Below are 16258 nucleotides of genomic sequence, written 5' to 3'. Positions count from 1 at the left end.
AGAGGGACAAAGCTGCTGCATTAGCTGACACCATGGCAACATCAAGCTCTGTGTCTGGATCTTGGCTTTGTGCGGAAGCCCTGACTGCATGAGCTGGTGCTGCCTTTCCTGGCTGTATCTGTGTTAATGGCTTATTCACTTTCCATCAACATACTGATGCATGCTGCAAGTATCTGTATCACGTATGAAAAAACAAGTTAAACTTATTCTTAGGCCATGGGTTTGTGACATTGGGTATTTCAGAAGTGTCTAGTCTAGGTTACTCAACTGTTCCAGTGTAAATCAGTTCCATGGTATTACAGGTGCACTGGCAACTGATCCAAGATCCGCTTGGAAATTTCTGTGTGAAGTGGGTGAAGAAATTTATTTGCCTTTGAAAACAAACAAACAAAAACTCCAAACCCCAGCCTCTTGCAGATTGTTTGTTTTTATAATTTTCACATACTTTTTCTGACTTTGACTTACAGCAGCTTAGTGTCCCTGCTCACCCCATGAGGCAAATTGCTGCAGTGCAGAGGAAGAAAGGAGAGCAAGTACTTTGGCATAACACACTTTGCTGTACAGAACTGCAGCTCCATCTGGAGCCCTGCACCTGGAGTGACAAAAATCACACGGTGGGGCTGCCACCAGCGCCTTCTGTGGTGCAACACTTGCTGGGTCTTGAGTCAAATGGGCCTAGAATTTGTTCTGTAACAATTTCCCTTGTGTTTTCTAACTATTTTAAGAGATGCTTCACCTTTTAAAGCTGAACAGCTTTTCCAATATTTTTCATGTCAAATATCAGTAGTCTCACTGATATTTGAGCTGCTCACTGCTTTTCTTGAAAAGCACTTGTTTTTTTAGTCTACTTTCATAGTTTCTGTCTCCCAAGAGCAACAAAGTAGGACTTTGAGCTGCCTGTGGCAGAGAAGACTCTCAGGCACAGGAGAAGGCTCTCAGACAGACACAAGAAATAGGAGAGTGACTGTGTATGATTATGATTAGATTTATTGCTAATACATTCCTTCTGGACAAAATCCACCTGGGAGCTGTCTGCAGCCTTGGGAGACTAGTTGGCCCAGTTTCCAGCAGCATTTTGCAGGCTGATGTGCACCACAGTCAGTGGCAAATATCTCAGCCCCCTTGAGCCCCACTTCCACCACCCCTCTGGATACAAGCATCCAGACACTTTGTCCCACAATACCCACTAGTGTTCTTACTGTGGGACAAACCACATTGCCTATGGTGTCAGAGAAGTGATGCTAATAATACTTCTGTGACCCTTAATTGGGAACAGGATGGAAGCAAATGGTAGCTGGACAGACCCAAAAGCTCATCCCTAGTAAATCCTCTACGTTCTTCAGCTTGTCCAGCCCATGGGATGCACTCATTTCCTGATTCTTCATTTCACGATGCTGCTTTGAAGCTGGACTAACTGTGCTCCTGCTGGAAGAATTGTACTTCCTTTGGCCCATTTGTCCCTGCCTCTGGGCTGTCCTTGTACCAGCAGGAAAGAAGTGCTAGGGAATGGCTAAAAATAACCAGAGACGCAGAAGGGAGTTTTGTCTGTTTCAGCATTGAGGCCACATACTGATATGTTGATATGTCTGGGTTGATCTACCACTATGCTGGAGCTGAAAGACCTTGTCTGTCCTTGAGAGCTTCCCAGTGCATGTCTGATGGTATGGTAGTTTGTTTAGAATCCCCAAATACAGCAGAAATAACCCTAACAAAACAAAAAGCAGCTTTTAATTTGGTTTCTGAATTAAATTGACTTAATTTTCAGGCAGATAGTCGCCAGAGCCACCTCATTAGTAGGATGGTCACTTCTAGTAGCTGTGAAACATTCACTTCAGTCTCACTTGGTCCTGTTTCTCTCCTCACTCTCCCCAGCATTTTCTTCTCATACATTTTTATCCGATTGTTATGTTCTGAATTGTTCTGAGCTCTGGTTACTTTGTCATTTTTCTGTTGCTCTGCCATTGCTACATCAATTTATCCTCCTCACCTCATTAGATTCAGTTTCCTGACTCTTTGAGCTCTCCTCCCTTCCTCCTTTCATCTGTATTTTTCCACTTTTCTGTGGCTTTTGGGGAATTTCACAGACTTCTGGTTAGATCTTGGACTCCTTCCTCACCCTTTTCGTTCTTTGCTCCCAGAATTTACACTTAGCAATTTCTATTCCTACCTTTCTGCTCTTTTTTGTGGCTCCCCAAACCATCCTGATCCACAGCTGTATATTTGCCTGTGCTGATTGTTGGTCTCAGTCAGTACCATGATCATATTAATTTTTAATCCCAAGCCTCTTTTCCCCTCCATTTCTTTTCACCATGTCCAATGAATTTTTCTTCCTTAGGCTTTAAATGCCATTTTCCCTTCATTAGTCAGTCTCAGTCTCTGTTTAATTTCTGCTTGTCCTGCTTAGGCTGCAGTTCCACTAACAAACAGTTCTTTCAGGGGAGTGCTGTTGTTTGCAGTGTTAATTTTATGCCCTTTAAGTTCCCCGATCCAGCTTATTGCATAGCCCATGCAAAAAGTTTGGCCGACATAACGGAGAGGAATTGGGATAAAAGTATGTGTGTTAGCCCTGGTGCTGAACAACATGCCAGTGGGACAGGTCTCTTTCCTTAAATAGTTTTGGTTTTACTAGTTCTGTGCAGCTCACAAAACTTCCCATAATTTCTCTCTCCCTCTCTAGTATCAGATTCATCCAATTGTCTCTGAGTTTGTTCCTTCCACTCCAAGTCTTTTCTTCTGCATTTAGAGCAGATGAAGTCTGCTTGTGTGATGTCAGGGCGTCAGGTGGCTGAAGACAGCAGTTGTGCAGGTTTTGTCTGGGTTTTAAGTGCTTTTATTCAAGTGGTGCTTTTTGTACCAGAAGAGGAGACTTCTTGATAGCAGTTTTTATCCCTGCTTATTATTCATCTTTTGTTTCCTTTCATCTTGAACTTATTTTATCTTTATAGGCTAGGGTGTTGTGTTATAGGCTAATGTGTTTGGGTTTTTTCAGGGTGAGAGAAGTGGATGTTGGTTGGTTTTTTTCCTTCCTATTGCTGAAATGGATTTGTATGTCCTGGTTAAAGTCTTTTCCATTAAAACAGGAAACAAAGAAGTGGCAGATCTGCCTGGATGCTTTGTAACTAGTGGACTGTCTTGTGCTAAAGATGATTAAAAGCTTTGTGAAGCTCACTTGAAGGATTTGATTTCTGCCTAGCCTTTGTCAGCTAACAATGGAACCATAATATGCATCAGGTTGTATTTTGTACTATCAAAAAGTTGTAGTTCTTTAAGTGGAGGGCTAATTTCCTGGTACCATTTATCTTTTAATCTGACCCTTGACTATTCATAAAGGGAACAATATCTTTTCCTCACCAAAGCACCTCTCTGTCCTGCAAGTCTTGTACTCAGTGCTTGAGATATTAAGAGGAGGAACGGTGTCTGTCTCTCAGGATGCTAAATCATCAGTAGAATCAAATCTCCATTACATGGGAACATGTTTGTACTGTGTTTGTGTAAATGGGTGCATTGCCCTGGATTGGGAAGGCCTCTTACCTTGGGACCATTGCTGGTTTTTGCTTGCTCCAGCTGACTCCTTGTTGATCGGGCCTGTGAGGATATCTGTGTTAGGGGTCTTGTTTGGAGGGCATTTGCTGTTAGGGTCGATGGCTAAGTTGCTTCTGTACCCACTGTTTGGCAGCACGTTTCTCTCTCTCTCAGGATTTTTCATAGAGGTGCACAGAGAGAAAGAAAGAGAAAACAAATTCTATTTCTGCTCCTTGTTTTTCTCATGTGGAATGTGCTTGGAGAATTGTTTACCTGGGGTGATTGCTTGATTGGATTCTGGTGAGGATTGTTTGAGCCTGATGGCCAATAAATCCACCTGTGTCTGGACTCTCGCAAACAGGGTCACAAGTTGTTAGTAGTTAAATATGATAGAGAAAGTAGGTGTGTAGTTTTAGTATCTTCCTTTATATAGTATATTAATGTATTATAGCATAGTTATAATAAAGAAATCATTCAGCCTTCTGAAATTGAGTAGGACATCATTTCTTCCCATTGGGTTCACCTGCATTTTACAATACCACTGCACATGGTACTATAGCCAAATAAAAAAATCGATAAAGATCAGTGTCTGCTGGTGGGCACAGTGCCAGAAGCAGCTCAGGCCTGTTAGCAATGTTAGTGTCTGAATTTTAATTTTGCTGAGGTATTACCCCAGAGGATGAAGGTTTTACTGGAGCATGAGAGCTCCATCCACTGCCCTGGCCTTCTGACAGCAACAATTCTTTGAATTCATTCTCTAAATGCCTAAATCATCCCTTTTTCAGCAGAGTACTTAAATCTGTCCGTGCTGTTCACATTTAGCTGAACTGAGAATAACCTTAATCATTAAACCATTCCCAAAGCAGGCTGGCAATTAATTTAATACTTTATGGTCACAAATGCTCCCATTTAATAATTTATGGTCTCCCACACTGTGTGTGTACAGATGATGTAAGCTTCAAATGCTAGTAAGGTTCAAATGCTTTATGAAAGTGTTTCTCTTAAATATACTGGTTTATGCTACATCCACTGTACATTAATTGTTACACAAAACAGGGCTTTCTAGTCCTGTTTCAGAGGATGCTCACGTAGTAATGGATTAGTAATGTCCTAAGTCAGAACAGTTCAGGGTAGGTTGTTGATGGAAATAAGGTGTTGAAAGAAGTAACTTCTAGAAATTTGTTTAGATATCTTCTCTAAATGCTAGAGAGAACAGTGATTAAATAAGCTTAATTCCAAGTAAATATGTGTTTTGGAAATGCCATGATAGACCATACTCATTTGAAACATTTGGTAGGTATCCTTATTAAACCTGGTCTAGTAGAAAGTTCCCTGCCCATGGCAGGTGGATTGAAGCTAGGTCATCTTTAAGGTCCCTTCCAATCCATACCATTCTGTGATTTTATGATCCCAAATAACCCTGGATGTTCAGTTGCAGGACCAGCACTGCCTCCTGACTACAAAAGCAGCTGTAGCTCAGAAACTCCTGACAGTGATGACGACTCAGAACCTCTTCCTCTACCCAGAGACACAAATAGAGATTCTGAAGAGGAGACAGAAGGAGATCCAGCACCCAAGTGAGTATGTTTTTGCGTTATTTGTGTTTTTACAAATTGTATTGCAATTGTAATGTGTCTAACTTATGAAAAAGGGACAATGTTGTATAAAAAAAGGTAAACTCTATATCTGTGTAAAACTTTTGATTACATGTTCTGCATGTTCTTCATGGCCAAGAATGTTCAGCTGACCTGTTCGACACCCTACGGTGGAATTAAATTATTTGGGGCAGTCAGATCTCTGCATTTATATGTTTTATTTTGGTTCCGCAAATCTGCATGTTTATGCTAAGGACAGACACCACTTACAATAAGTATTTGGTACTTGAGTTTTTGCCCTGGTTTTGGTATACTAGCTCTCTTTGAGAGGCCGTAACACCTGTTTATGGACATGAATTTATGCATTCAATTAAGTCAACTCTAATGAAAAAAACCTGAATTGTTTACCAAGTATCAGGAGTCTGCAGATACTCTCATTTGTTGGGTTGATTACTCACAATTGCTGTGTTAAGAATTTGTGTGTGTTTGCTCTAAACCTTGTATAAGAGACTTGAAGGCCATTATGCCTTCTTAACAAGTGCTAGAGTAATTATTATTCAATTTTTTTCTTATTTTCTTAGTCAATAGTTTTTCAGCTCATTAGAAGTGAACGGGAAAAATACTACTCAAAATGCAGACAGTGTATAAAAATGGAGAAAGAAGTACTGAATTTTAAATTACTCTGTGACTAGAAAATGGTATTTCAACATAATACTAAACTTCTTTCTACAGCAAAAGCATTCTTAATATTGTTTTTAAATTTTTTTCTTTTTTAAATGTCAGAACGTTTTGAAGTGAATCTTATACTCCCAATTTTTTAATTGCTTCAAATCATTTTGGATCCTTTTGCACTGTTTCCGTGGTAACGGCAGGATATTTAGTACAGAAGACCCTATGAAATAATTTTATGTGGTTTTTTTCCTTTTTAAAATGTAGATAATTGCTACGCTTGTCAAGGTAATTATTAAGTGAAATCTGTATTTGCAGAAAGCCAAAAAGAATTCATGAAGATGATGATGATGATGGCTTTTTTGGGCCAGCTCTTCCTCCTGGATTTAAAAAACAGGATGATTCTCCAGAGAGGTAATTAAAATGGAATATATTCCGATTCTTTTCCTTAAAACACAATTATTTTAGATTAAATATTTTGTGTCACTATTACAGAACATTTCAGTTGTGCACTTGAGATTGAGATGATTAGAGGTAATGCTTCGTCCTTGTTCTGAGAACAAGAACAGCATTCCCTTGAAACAGAGCAGCAGCCCTCCTAGACCTAGGTTGGAAGGAGAGTAAAAGAACTAACGTAAATTTTCTGAGATGTATTTCGAATGTCAAATTTCCTCCATTTCTATTGATAGGTCTCAGATCAGTGGAGAAAAAACAAATTACGGGTACAAGGACCCCGTAGTTCTGTAGTTCCTTCGGGTCTGTGAGGGACTGGGGCAGTTACCTTGTGTGTGGTGCAATACCATGTCCTTTGCTAATGCATCAAGGATTATTGTTTACATGTCTCCAGGTACAAAACTACTCTGAACACTATAGGTTTCTAGAAAAGAGGCTGTCAGGTCTACACAAATAAACATTATTTATGGTCTCCATCAGGAAGCTTTCCATTTGATTGCTTACAGTTATAAAACCCTTCCCCCCCACCCCCCCCCCAAATATTATATGGATTTTCTATACAGAACTCAGCTGTGTCTCACACCTTTTATTCTTTACATCAGTTCGGGCACTTCTTCTATAATTTGAAATTATAGTCCATAGTAGAATTGGTGCTTCCAAGGGGATACTTCCTGTTGAGAAGTACAAAAGTCTCTTGATCACTTTTATCTTTCTCAGAGCAATAGGAGTTGGTAGATAAAATAATACTTGCCTGTCATGTGTGAGTTTTCAGTTCCAGGAAAGTGACTCAATTTACTGTTGAGCTGTGTGTGTAATATACCATCTCAAAATAAATTTCAAAGTTAATTTTTTTATTTTTAGTTTGCATACATTTTTATGATGCTTGGCAGCAGAAAATTTATGTAACTAAGCAAGAATTTATGTAACTAAGGTTATTTGGAAGTATCTTTCTCATGTACATTTGATTACACTTTGCTGTAATCAAAAAACTCTTTCGTAGTTGTGAGTATCATATTCAGTGGGATCATTTGGTGCTTAGATGGTCCCACAAACAATTATTATTTTTGCTTTTTCTTGTGTTCTATATGCACTAAGTATTATTTTAATTATAAAATTTAGCAGATCATAAAAAATAATGTATTCTCTATTAAAAAAATAAATGCTTGTAACTTCTAATATCAGCAGAGGTAGCCTTCTTACTTTCTTGAATTTTGACATGAATACTCATGGTAAAATGGACAAGGAAGGGGCCATTCACTCAAGAACTGGACTTGATGATCCTTGTGGTTCTCTTCCAACTTAAAATATTCTGTGACATTGAGGCAAGAGTCTGCTCTGTGTCTGTGATAGATTAAAGCAGTCGAAGGCACTTGGCACTCACTGTATTGTTTTTTCCTACCTCACCATACAATTGCTCCTAGCACACACTGAGGAGGCAGATTGAGGAGAGCTGCTTTGCAGCCAGCCTGATTCCCTGACTAGGTGGGAACAGTGAGATGTGTGGGAAGAGCCTTGTCTATCTTCCACCCCCGCACACCTGGGAGTCTGGGAGGCGTGTGAGCTGTGCAGGGCACAGACACAATGCTGCTGTCTGCCTGCTGCATTGCCCTTAGCTTTGAGCAGATTGCCAGCTGCCAACTGAGCCATGAATAATTGAAACAAATGCAGGTCATTTGTTTCAGTGTGTGGACAGGCTGTTTATCAGTTCTGTGTGACATACTCGTTCTTTTAGGAAAGCTTTTATTCTCTTACATCTTTTCCAGACTTGTCAAAGCAACATGTTCATGATTAGGGGCAGCTCATGTGGCAATCTGCAGCCTGTTGAAAATGGTTTGAATCATTCCAGAATAAAATATATATATATATATATATATATAGATATATGTGAAAAGATTTCCTTCAACTTTGAAGATTATATTACTGTTTATCAATTTTAGATAGAAGTGCACCACTCATAAATATTTCTGAAGTGTTCACACATCAAGGTAAAAAGCAAAAGTAATCTTAAAAAAATGTATGTTATACATCAGAAGAATGCTGAAACACACATCTCAAAATGTGCATTAGCAAGGACTTCCAAGTCTAACAACAGGAGAACAGTCTTTGCCATATAAGAAATGCAATAGTTCTTAAATTAATGCTTAGTCCATAAGTTTGGGGGGTATTTTTGACATGTACAGGTACATAAGTTGCCTACAGCAATAAAATATGTTTTCCGGTTATTTATTAGTAGTTAATATGTTATTAGAGTAAATATATTATCAGAGTTAAAATATTAGTAGTATTTAGATTCAATTCACCTGTTCAGAGACCCTTTGGACATCCAGGAAACTGTCAAGTACCATGTCACCTGTGTAGTGCCAAGGAAAGACTGAAGAGATATTCATGTGGGTGAAAAGGAAAAGCAAAAGAAGTGGCAAGCATGGGAAGGATGAATATGAGAACTACTTTTCTGTTCCCTAAAGAGCCTTTGAGCTGTGACAGAGTCAAGACAGAGCATTTGAGATTGGCTCTTTTTCACAGGCTGCAGAGATACAGCCCACAACAGAGATGTTCATATATATATTTCAGTAGAGAGATTTTTTTATAGTTGGATTTATCTGTCTCTCCATGCAGAATAAAGGTATTTGTATACTAAAATAAAAGGTTTTTTGGCTGTATCTGTATAAGTCTAAACTCCTTAAATTACATTAGGAATTTAAAACATGGTCTTAACAAGAAAGTAGGAAGGAAGGAAGATAAAACTGTAGCAGCTAGGTGGAGGTGGAACTTCAAAATTAACCCAGACTTCTTGCCTAGGTTTAAAACCTCACCAGTGCCCTTGTCCTCATATTTATTGCTCATGTCTGTATATCTGTGGTTGGTTCTTCAGCAAGACTTTGTGTCTTCTATTTTCCCTCTTTAAACCCTGGCAAAATATCACTACAGCTGGGCTGTACTGATTAGATTAAGCGAGATTGAGTAAAGGCCATAATTACTAAATTTAATTCAGGTGTTGTTACATTTAATAACCTAAAGCTCACAATTGAAGGTCATAATAAACAAAGTCTGCTCTTACATTGTGAGAATACTGTCACCTGGATATATCTTCAGGTGACAGTTGTTTAAATTTTTAATTAGTTTTTGTTACTGTTAAAGAATATTATGGTGGATTATTAAGAGGAACCTGCATTCAAAATACTTTCAATACAGCAAGCACAGTTTCTTTGAACTCAGTTTGTAGTATTCTTTTCACCACTGACAAGAGATTCTCACCTTTCTGTGTTTGTGGAGACAGCTGATTAACATTTCTTGCAGAGCTGCTGCTTAAAAACAATTCAGTGAAGTTACCTGGACTCACAAAACTTTTCTCTTTCCCACTCCAAGGTCAAATAAAATCAGAGAAGTTCACTGTTTCTGCTTATTAAAGGACAGTGAAACTGAGGTGCAAGACAAGAAGAACGAAATTGAGTTTGTTGATTGTGAAGGAGTGTATATTTCTCTTACACCTTTCATTGCTCTTGAATCTGGTGAAGGAAGCTAGGGAAGAAAAAAGTGGATTTCCTTGACTACATGCTGCAACTTTCCTGGGTTTTTTGCATCAAAACTGTCTGCACAGGTCCTCCTGGAAAATGGAGACACTCTTAGTTATTTCTACAGTATGTGTGCACAGGGGCACACTTGGCATGGGGAGGAAGGAAAGTCATACTTCTCATCAATGTTTGATTTTTATTTTTATATTGATCTGTTATATTTTTCCCCCTCAACTGAAAAAGCAAGATTTTTTTTTTCTTCTGCTGTCAAGGCCCATTATAGGTCCTGCATTACCACCTGGCTTTAGGAAACCTTCAGAGGACACCAGGAGTAGCAGAAGTTTCATAGGACCATCTGTTTCATCCGAATCCCGTCCCCAGGTTTGTGCAAAGAGAAGCCTTTTGTTTTAGCACAAGCTATCTGAGATGGTTAAACAAGTTGCAGCCTGAAAGAGACTACCAGACACTTCTCAGGATGACAGTTTAATTTTGGACCAGAAAGCATCTGGCATATTTTTGCAGGAGTCAAATACTGGAGCATAAATAAGCCTTAAAAAACCAAAAAGAAACCAAAAAGACTGGCCTGGTTTGTTGTGCTTTTGCTGTTAAATAGATGGTGCACTCACTGAACACAAGCAATCCTGGCATCCTAAACTGCAGGCAGAAAACACATCTTCACCCCCCTTAAAGATGTTTACTAGTGGCTACAACCTTTACATAAGTTTATCCAAAAGAATACAATCAAGAATGGCATTACAGTGTCACTAAATTGTTCTTAGCAATTGCAGGATGATACCTGTAACTGGGAGTGAGGTGCAGGACAGTAACACTGACCTACCTCTTTGTTTTATGTTTTTTGACTTTCTGGTAATGTTAGGTAAAAACTAGGTAGAAGTTCTGTGGTCTGCCCTCCCTGGTTGCAAAATAATGCATGTGCTACTAAAGAACATTCAGGAACAAGAGGTGTGATAAAATACAGCTGTGGGGAAGGTTGAACTCTCTAAACATGGGCTTTCTAGTACCATTCTGAGGGATCCAAATTGCCTATGGGAGGGCCTGGCAGGTAGGGAGCAGCACTTTTACAGAAGGTCATGCCTTTCTTAAGCAGCACCTCTTAAAGTCAGGCAGGAGACACTAAAAATGGTGCTGGGTACCAGCTTTTAGGCACGTGAATCTCTCTCATGCTATGATAAACTGAATATTAATTCCTTAGGAGAATTAATGGTTATTCTGTTTATTTTAAAAATACTTACATTTTTACATTTAACTCCCAGATACTATGGGAGATGCTAGACATGCTAGGAAGGAAGGATGCAAAGGCTGCTCTGAAACTTCACTTTTTTGGTTAGTAGCTGCAAAGCATATAATTCTCCAGCCTCCTACAGTGAGTGGTGTTGTAATTCATTGTGCAGAAAGATTGTCTGACATTTCTGAGGTACTCATCGTCTTATAACTCCAAATAATGATTAAGCAATTTATCATAGTGACAAATCTCTTGAGGCAGAAATGTCTGCTGTCTGCTTTTATATTTTGCAAACAAAAAAGTCTCTCTTCTCATAAATACATCTTCTAGCATCAGCTTTTTTGCAGGTGTTACCTTCTTTCTCTTCCTAATAGTTATCTTTTTATTACCTCTTCCTAATAATACTCTTTTTCTTATTTTTTAATATGACTAATTTTTTGTTGGCTTTTAAAAAAATGTATTTAATTATTTTGTATTCAAGTACATCTTTAGAGACATGCTGACTCTTCACTTTGCTTTAGTGAATCTAATGACTCACCACCTTGTGTAATCCTCAAGTAATGCTTTGTGCTTCCTGGCTACACAGCCTTGTCATCCTCCTCCCATTGCTTTATCACACACAGTCAGACTGTAGTGAAATCTTTGCACTTTTGTAGATACTGGACACCTTAGCTTTGCTCCCAGGGCACTGTGGCATCACCATTTTCTGTCTAGTTTTGCTTCCATCCACATCTGTACTGTTTGAACTTGGAGGGAGGCACCAGTGAGCATTCTGTACAACCCCTGGCAAGTAGGAAGATTTTTACTGACATCTAGTCCCTAACAAACTTTTTTTTTAGCCCTTGTCAGAAAAATTGCTTAGAATGTGATGTCAGAATCATGGAATCATTAGGTTGGAAAAGACTTCCAGGATCATTGAGTCCAACCTTTGATCCATCACCACTTTGTCAACTAGACCATGGCACTAAGGGCCACATCCAGTCATTTTTTTAAACACTTCCAGGAATGGTGACTCCACCACTTCCTTGGCAGCCTGTTCCAATTCTTGATAACCCTTGCAGTGAAGAAATCCTTCCTGAAGGCATCCATGAGGGATCAAAGAAGTGAATGATAGAGCCAAGGGATTAGTTGGAGATGCTGTACTCACTCACAGGGGCATAGTACCATGCATGCCACCAGTACCCTACCTTGCACTTTATTCTTTCTGACATTCTTACAGGATCTGAGCTCAAGACAGTTCTTGCAGTGTGAAATTGTGATTCTTATTAGGGAAATGTTGCTGGTGATGGTAAAGCCTAAAATATGGGAGTTGTATGCTTGTGTGTTCCAAATTCACCCATGGCCACAGAGGCTGCGTGGCTGTGTGCAGAGCAATGTAAAGCAGCAGGGCTTTGTGTGCTGTCACTGCCTTTACCAGCAGTCTTGCCTCAGACAAGAGATGCTGCTTTTGGCAAAATGGAGACAAAGTATCCGTGTTCAAGTGTTAGAACAGGTCTAATCTGGAGTTCTAATCCAGGTCTTTATTGCCTGGGAGATGTGTTGCATTAGGTTTATATGCTCTTCTAGACAAAGTCATTCTAATTCTATAAAGCGAAAGTGTTCCTTGATGCTCTGAGCACTGTGTTTGAAATAAATGTTTTATTTTTGGAAGCTGACAGATAGTAGCGAGGACGAAGACAATTTAATAGGCCCAATGCCTGCAAAAGGACTAGTGGAGTCTGATGTGGCTAAAGAGTTTGAACGCAGAGCTCAGAGAATGAAAGAAAAGCTTACTTCAGCAGACAGTGTAAGTTGGATTTCTTAATTTTTAGTATTTCGTTGCTAGAGTGTATTCGTCTTTCTTTTTGCCTATTTCTGTGTAAACCTGGTTGCAGTTCTACTTGGGATGCTATGTGTGTGCAGGTCCTAAAGAAAAAAAGTCTATGATTTCTGCTGGAAGCCAAGAGATTCAGACAGTAATTTTTGATTATGCTTTTTTCACTCCTCCCTCCACTCCTACTTCTTTTGCAAAGGATGAACCCAAACAAGTTACCAGGGAATCATGGATGACAGAGCTTCCACCTGAGTTGAAAAGCTTTGGATTTGGCCCAAGAACATTCAAGAGACGAGCTGATGACAAATCAGGTGATAGATCTATTTGGACAGATACTCCAGCTGACAGAGAGAGAAAAGCCAAGGTGAGCATTTATTTATTCATTCATATACACTTGCAGGCAGTAGGTGTTACTGATGTTCTGTGAAACCAAAGTAAAGATACTGTGGGTTGGTCAGTAAAATTTGCTATCCCAGATTTTTCTTTGCTATTAAAATTTGCTAATTCAAGCTTAAAGATAAAGGCAATGAAGTAACAACATTAAATATCATTGATATGCATTTATTTCTGCTCCCTTTTTGCAGTAGTCAGATACTCGCTATCAGCTCACTGACTTTCCAATTAGCACGTCCAGTTTCTTCTTCCATCAACCTGAGCAGAAAATGTCTGATGGCCTCTATCATAGCCTTTACCCTCCAGATTTAATTAAAGTAGATATAGATTTGCTTGCTTTTTACTTCAGACATTCTGATTACTATAGCATGTGATTTCCTTCTACTTATCAGGAAAGAGAAGAGGCAAAAAAGTCAAGCAGTAAGGATAATGAAGAAATGGTATTATCTGGGAGGGACAAGAGGCTTATTGAGCAGGTGACTTCATACAATGTAAGTGTAATCACAAAATTCCTCTATTTCCTTTAGTTTTTCACTCTTCTTCTGGTTCTCATTTCTAGTGCTGCTGGTTTCCATGGTGATGCCACTACAGTTTTCCCTTTTAGTGCCCAAACCTACTGCTGTTTTAAGACATTAGAATACTAGGCATTAACGTCAACAAGAGCAGGATTGGGTCCTCTCCAAAGTGACAGAATTTGGGTTTGTGTATATTGCCTCTGTTTTAGATGGTGCTTTCCTTCAGTCATCCTCATGTCAGGACATGGTTGCTGGGGCCTTAGTTCAACTATTAGCTTGCTTCACCCAATCACTGACATCCCAAGAATAAAACAGCAGTGCAGGTTTAACTTTTAGGCCAACATATGCACTAACCTAAAAAAGGGTTGATGGGCTAAGCAAGTCACCGCGTTAATTACCATTTGTCATTAATTATATTAACTACTCATTACAGGAACTTCACCACATGTAGTTTTTCTCAGTCTCTACAGGAGCAGATAATGTTCACAGACAGATGTTGATTACTGGAAATCTGAACTCCATGTCAAATTCCCCCTCAGTTTTCTGTCAGTCAGCCCTGTCCCTCGAAGTGTGTGGGCCACTGCCTGCCTTCCAGCTTTTACTTCCAATTCTTCCCTGATGTGTGGCCTGAACTCTTACAGAAGGCAGTCTTGTCTCTTGAGAGGACAATTAACCTGAAAATCACATATTTGGCTTATTTTACATGTTTATCTGATAATTAATTTAACTTTTGAAAATTTATTTGTAGTTCATTAAATCATATGTTTCTCCTGACTTAGACTTGCAAATCCAGAGCTATTAGCATTCTGTCTTAAGGTTCTTCTTTAGTGTCTGTTTCTACTGTCACTATGAATATAGTAGAATAATTTTTCATGTAAAACTATGTGTTTTGCTCTCTGCCATTGGTGGAATAAGACATACACAGACCTTTGCTGTTTCTAAAATTCATGAAGTTCTCTCAAAGTTTAAGAACATTGTTTCTTGGGTTGCTTTGTTGTTTGTTTTTTCTTCTTTGTTAAATCAGCTCTTTTCTGATTTTCAGGTGGTTGTTGTGGGTATTTTTCTTTTAAAGTTTTTCCCTCTGTTCTTTCCTATTCCTTTCTCGAATGACATTTACTAAGGATACTTCACTAGAACTGATTTCATTCTTAAAGTAGTTTCTTCTTTCAATGCTGATACGACTTATGTTCTCTGGTGCAATTTTGTCAAGGCTGACACAGTTACATCATGAATAAGTATTGTCTGTTTTACTTAAGAATCTTTTCTTAACTCATGCATAAGCTATTATTTGCATGTGTGATGTAGTAAGTGTTTGCACAGGAAGTGAAGGAAAATCATGAGGAAACAGAGCAGCTCAACTTTTGCACTTTTTGATGAGAGAATTGGTTTAGATAGACAAATGCACTGTACCTGAGTAAACGAGGGGCCTCATGGTCTTGGAAGAGCCATTCCTGCTCCTGTGTGAAAGAAGCAGAAGTTTTATGTTGTGTTTGAGCTGGATCATGCTCTCTAAGAAATGCAGCTAAAGCCCTTGAGCTGGCAAAACACATGCTCCAGCTCCAATGTATGACTTTGTCCTGTGGGCTTTCAACAGATGATTCAAAGTTAGGAGCACACATTTAAAAACCCACCATAGTGCATGGAAGATTAAAAGGGTGTCTAGCTTGTTCCTGCCCCTAGCAGTGACCAAACCCAGGTGCTTAGAGGATGTGTATAGGAAACTGGGACTGTACTTTGAGGTATTTCCTTTGACATGGTGTCTTCATTCTGCCAATAATGTCAGAGCAACTTTTATATTTCTTTTTCATTATGTTTATAATTTATCTCAATTGTCTGTGGAGATTCAACAGCATCATTATGGCCAGATTTGAATGATAATTCATTATCAGTGAATTATTAGTATTTTAGCCTAGCCAAGATTGCTCACACTTTCTACTCCATGTATGCTAAATTTATCATTCTATATCCAGTTGCTAAGCTGTCTTCTTTTCTTGGAATTTTTAGCCTTCCTGACTCCAATCTTTCCATTTGGATTTTTGGTATGTTGTTGTTGATATTCTTTAATACTTTACTTTCTCTTCCTCCACATTTTTTCCAGGAGTCAAAGAGGTCAGAGTCTCTCATGGACCTCCACCAGAAAAAGTTGAAGAGCAAAGCATCCGAAGAAAAGAGCAAACCTCAGGAAAGAAGGCCATTTGACCGAGAGCAGGATCTCAAAGTCAATCGCTTTGATGAAGCACAAAAGAAAGCTCTTTTAAGAAAATCCAGAGATCTGAATAGTAAATTTGAGCACAGTAAAGGCAACATGTTTTTATAAGATGACAGCATTAAGCTTTTTTGAAGTGATGTCAATTAAAATTTGAATACTTAATTTTTGTAAGTATTTTTCTGTAAATATTTGTATGCAAAATAAATATCCTGATGTTTAACTATTTTTCCTTGTCTGTAAATACTCTCTTAGGGAGGATCATCTGTACTAAAACTAAAATAGTAAAGGAGAGTCCTGGTATAAAAAAATTAAAAATTTGCTACTTTGAAACTTT

At 38.7% G+C, this 16258-nt stretch overlaps 1 protein-coding gene across 1 annotated transcript in view; it reads left to right on the top strand.

The window, feature by feature from the left end:
* The window catches only part of GPALPP1 (GPALPP motifs containing 1), a 17354-nt gene extending 1096 nt beyond the window's left edge, over nucleotides 1-16258 (top strand). Inside the window, exons 2-8 of the mRNA XM_053970929.1 lie at nucleotides 4955-5099; nucleotides 6105-6200; nucleotides 10024-10132; nucleotides 12646-12780; nucleotides 13007-13171; nucleotides 13593-13691; nucleotides 15814-16258. Of these exons, the coding sequence (XP_053826904.1) occupies nucleotides 4955-5099; nucleotides 6105-6200; nucleotides 10024-10132; nucleotides 12646-12780; nucleotides 13007-13171; nucleotides 13593-13691; nucleotides 15814-16032 (968 nt within the window). The 3' untranslated portion in view covers nucleotides 16033-16258. The remainder of the gene's footprint in view (nucleotides 1-4954; nucleotides 5100-6104; nucleotides 6201-10023; nucleotides 10133-12645; nucleotides 12781-13006; nucleotides 13172-13592; nucleotides 13692-15813) is intronic.

This window comes from Vidua macroura, chromosome 2 (genome assembly GCF_024509145.1).
Source record: "Vidua macroura isolate BioBank_ID:100142 chromosome 2, ASM2450914v1, whole genome shotgun sequence".
Lineage (NCBI taxonomy): Eukaryota > Metazoa > Chordata > Aves > Passeriformes > Viduidae > Vidua > Vidua macroura.
Note: the sequence above shows the minus strand (reverse complement) of the source record. Positions and strands in the feature narration are given on the sequence as shown.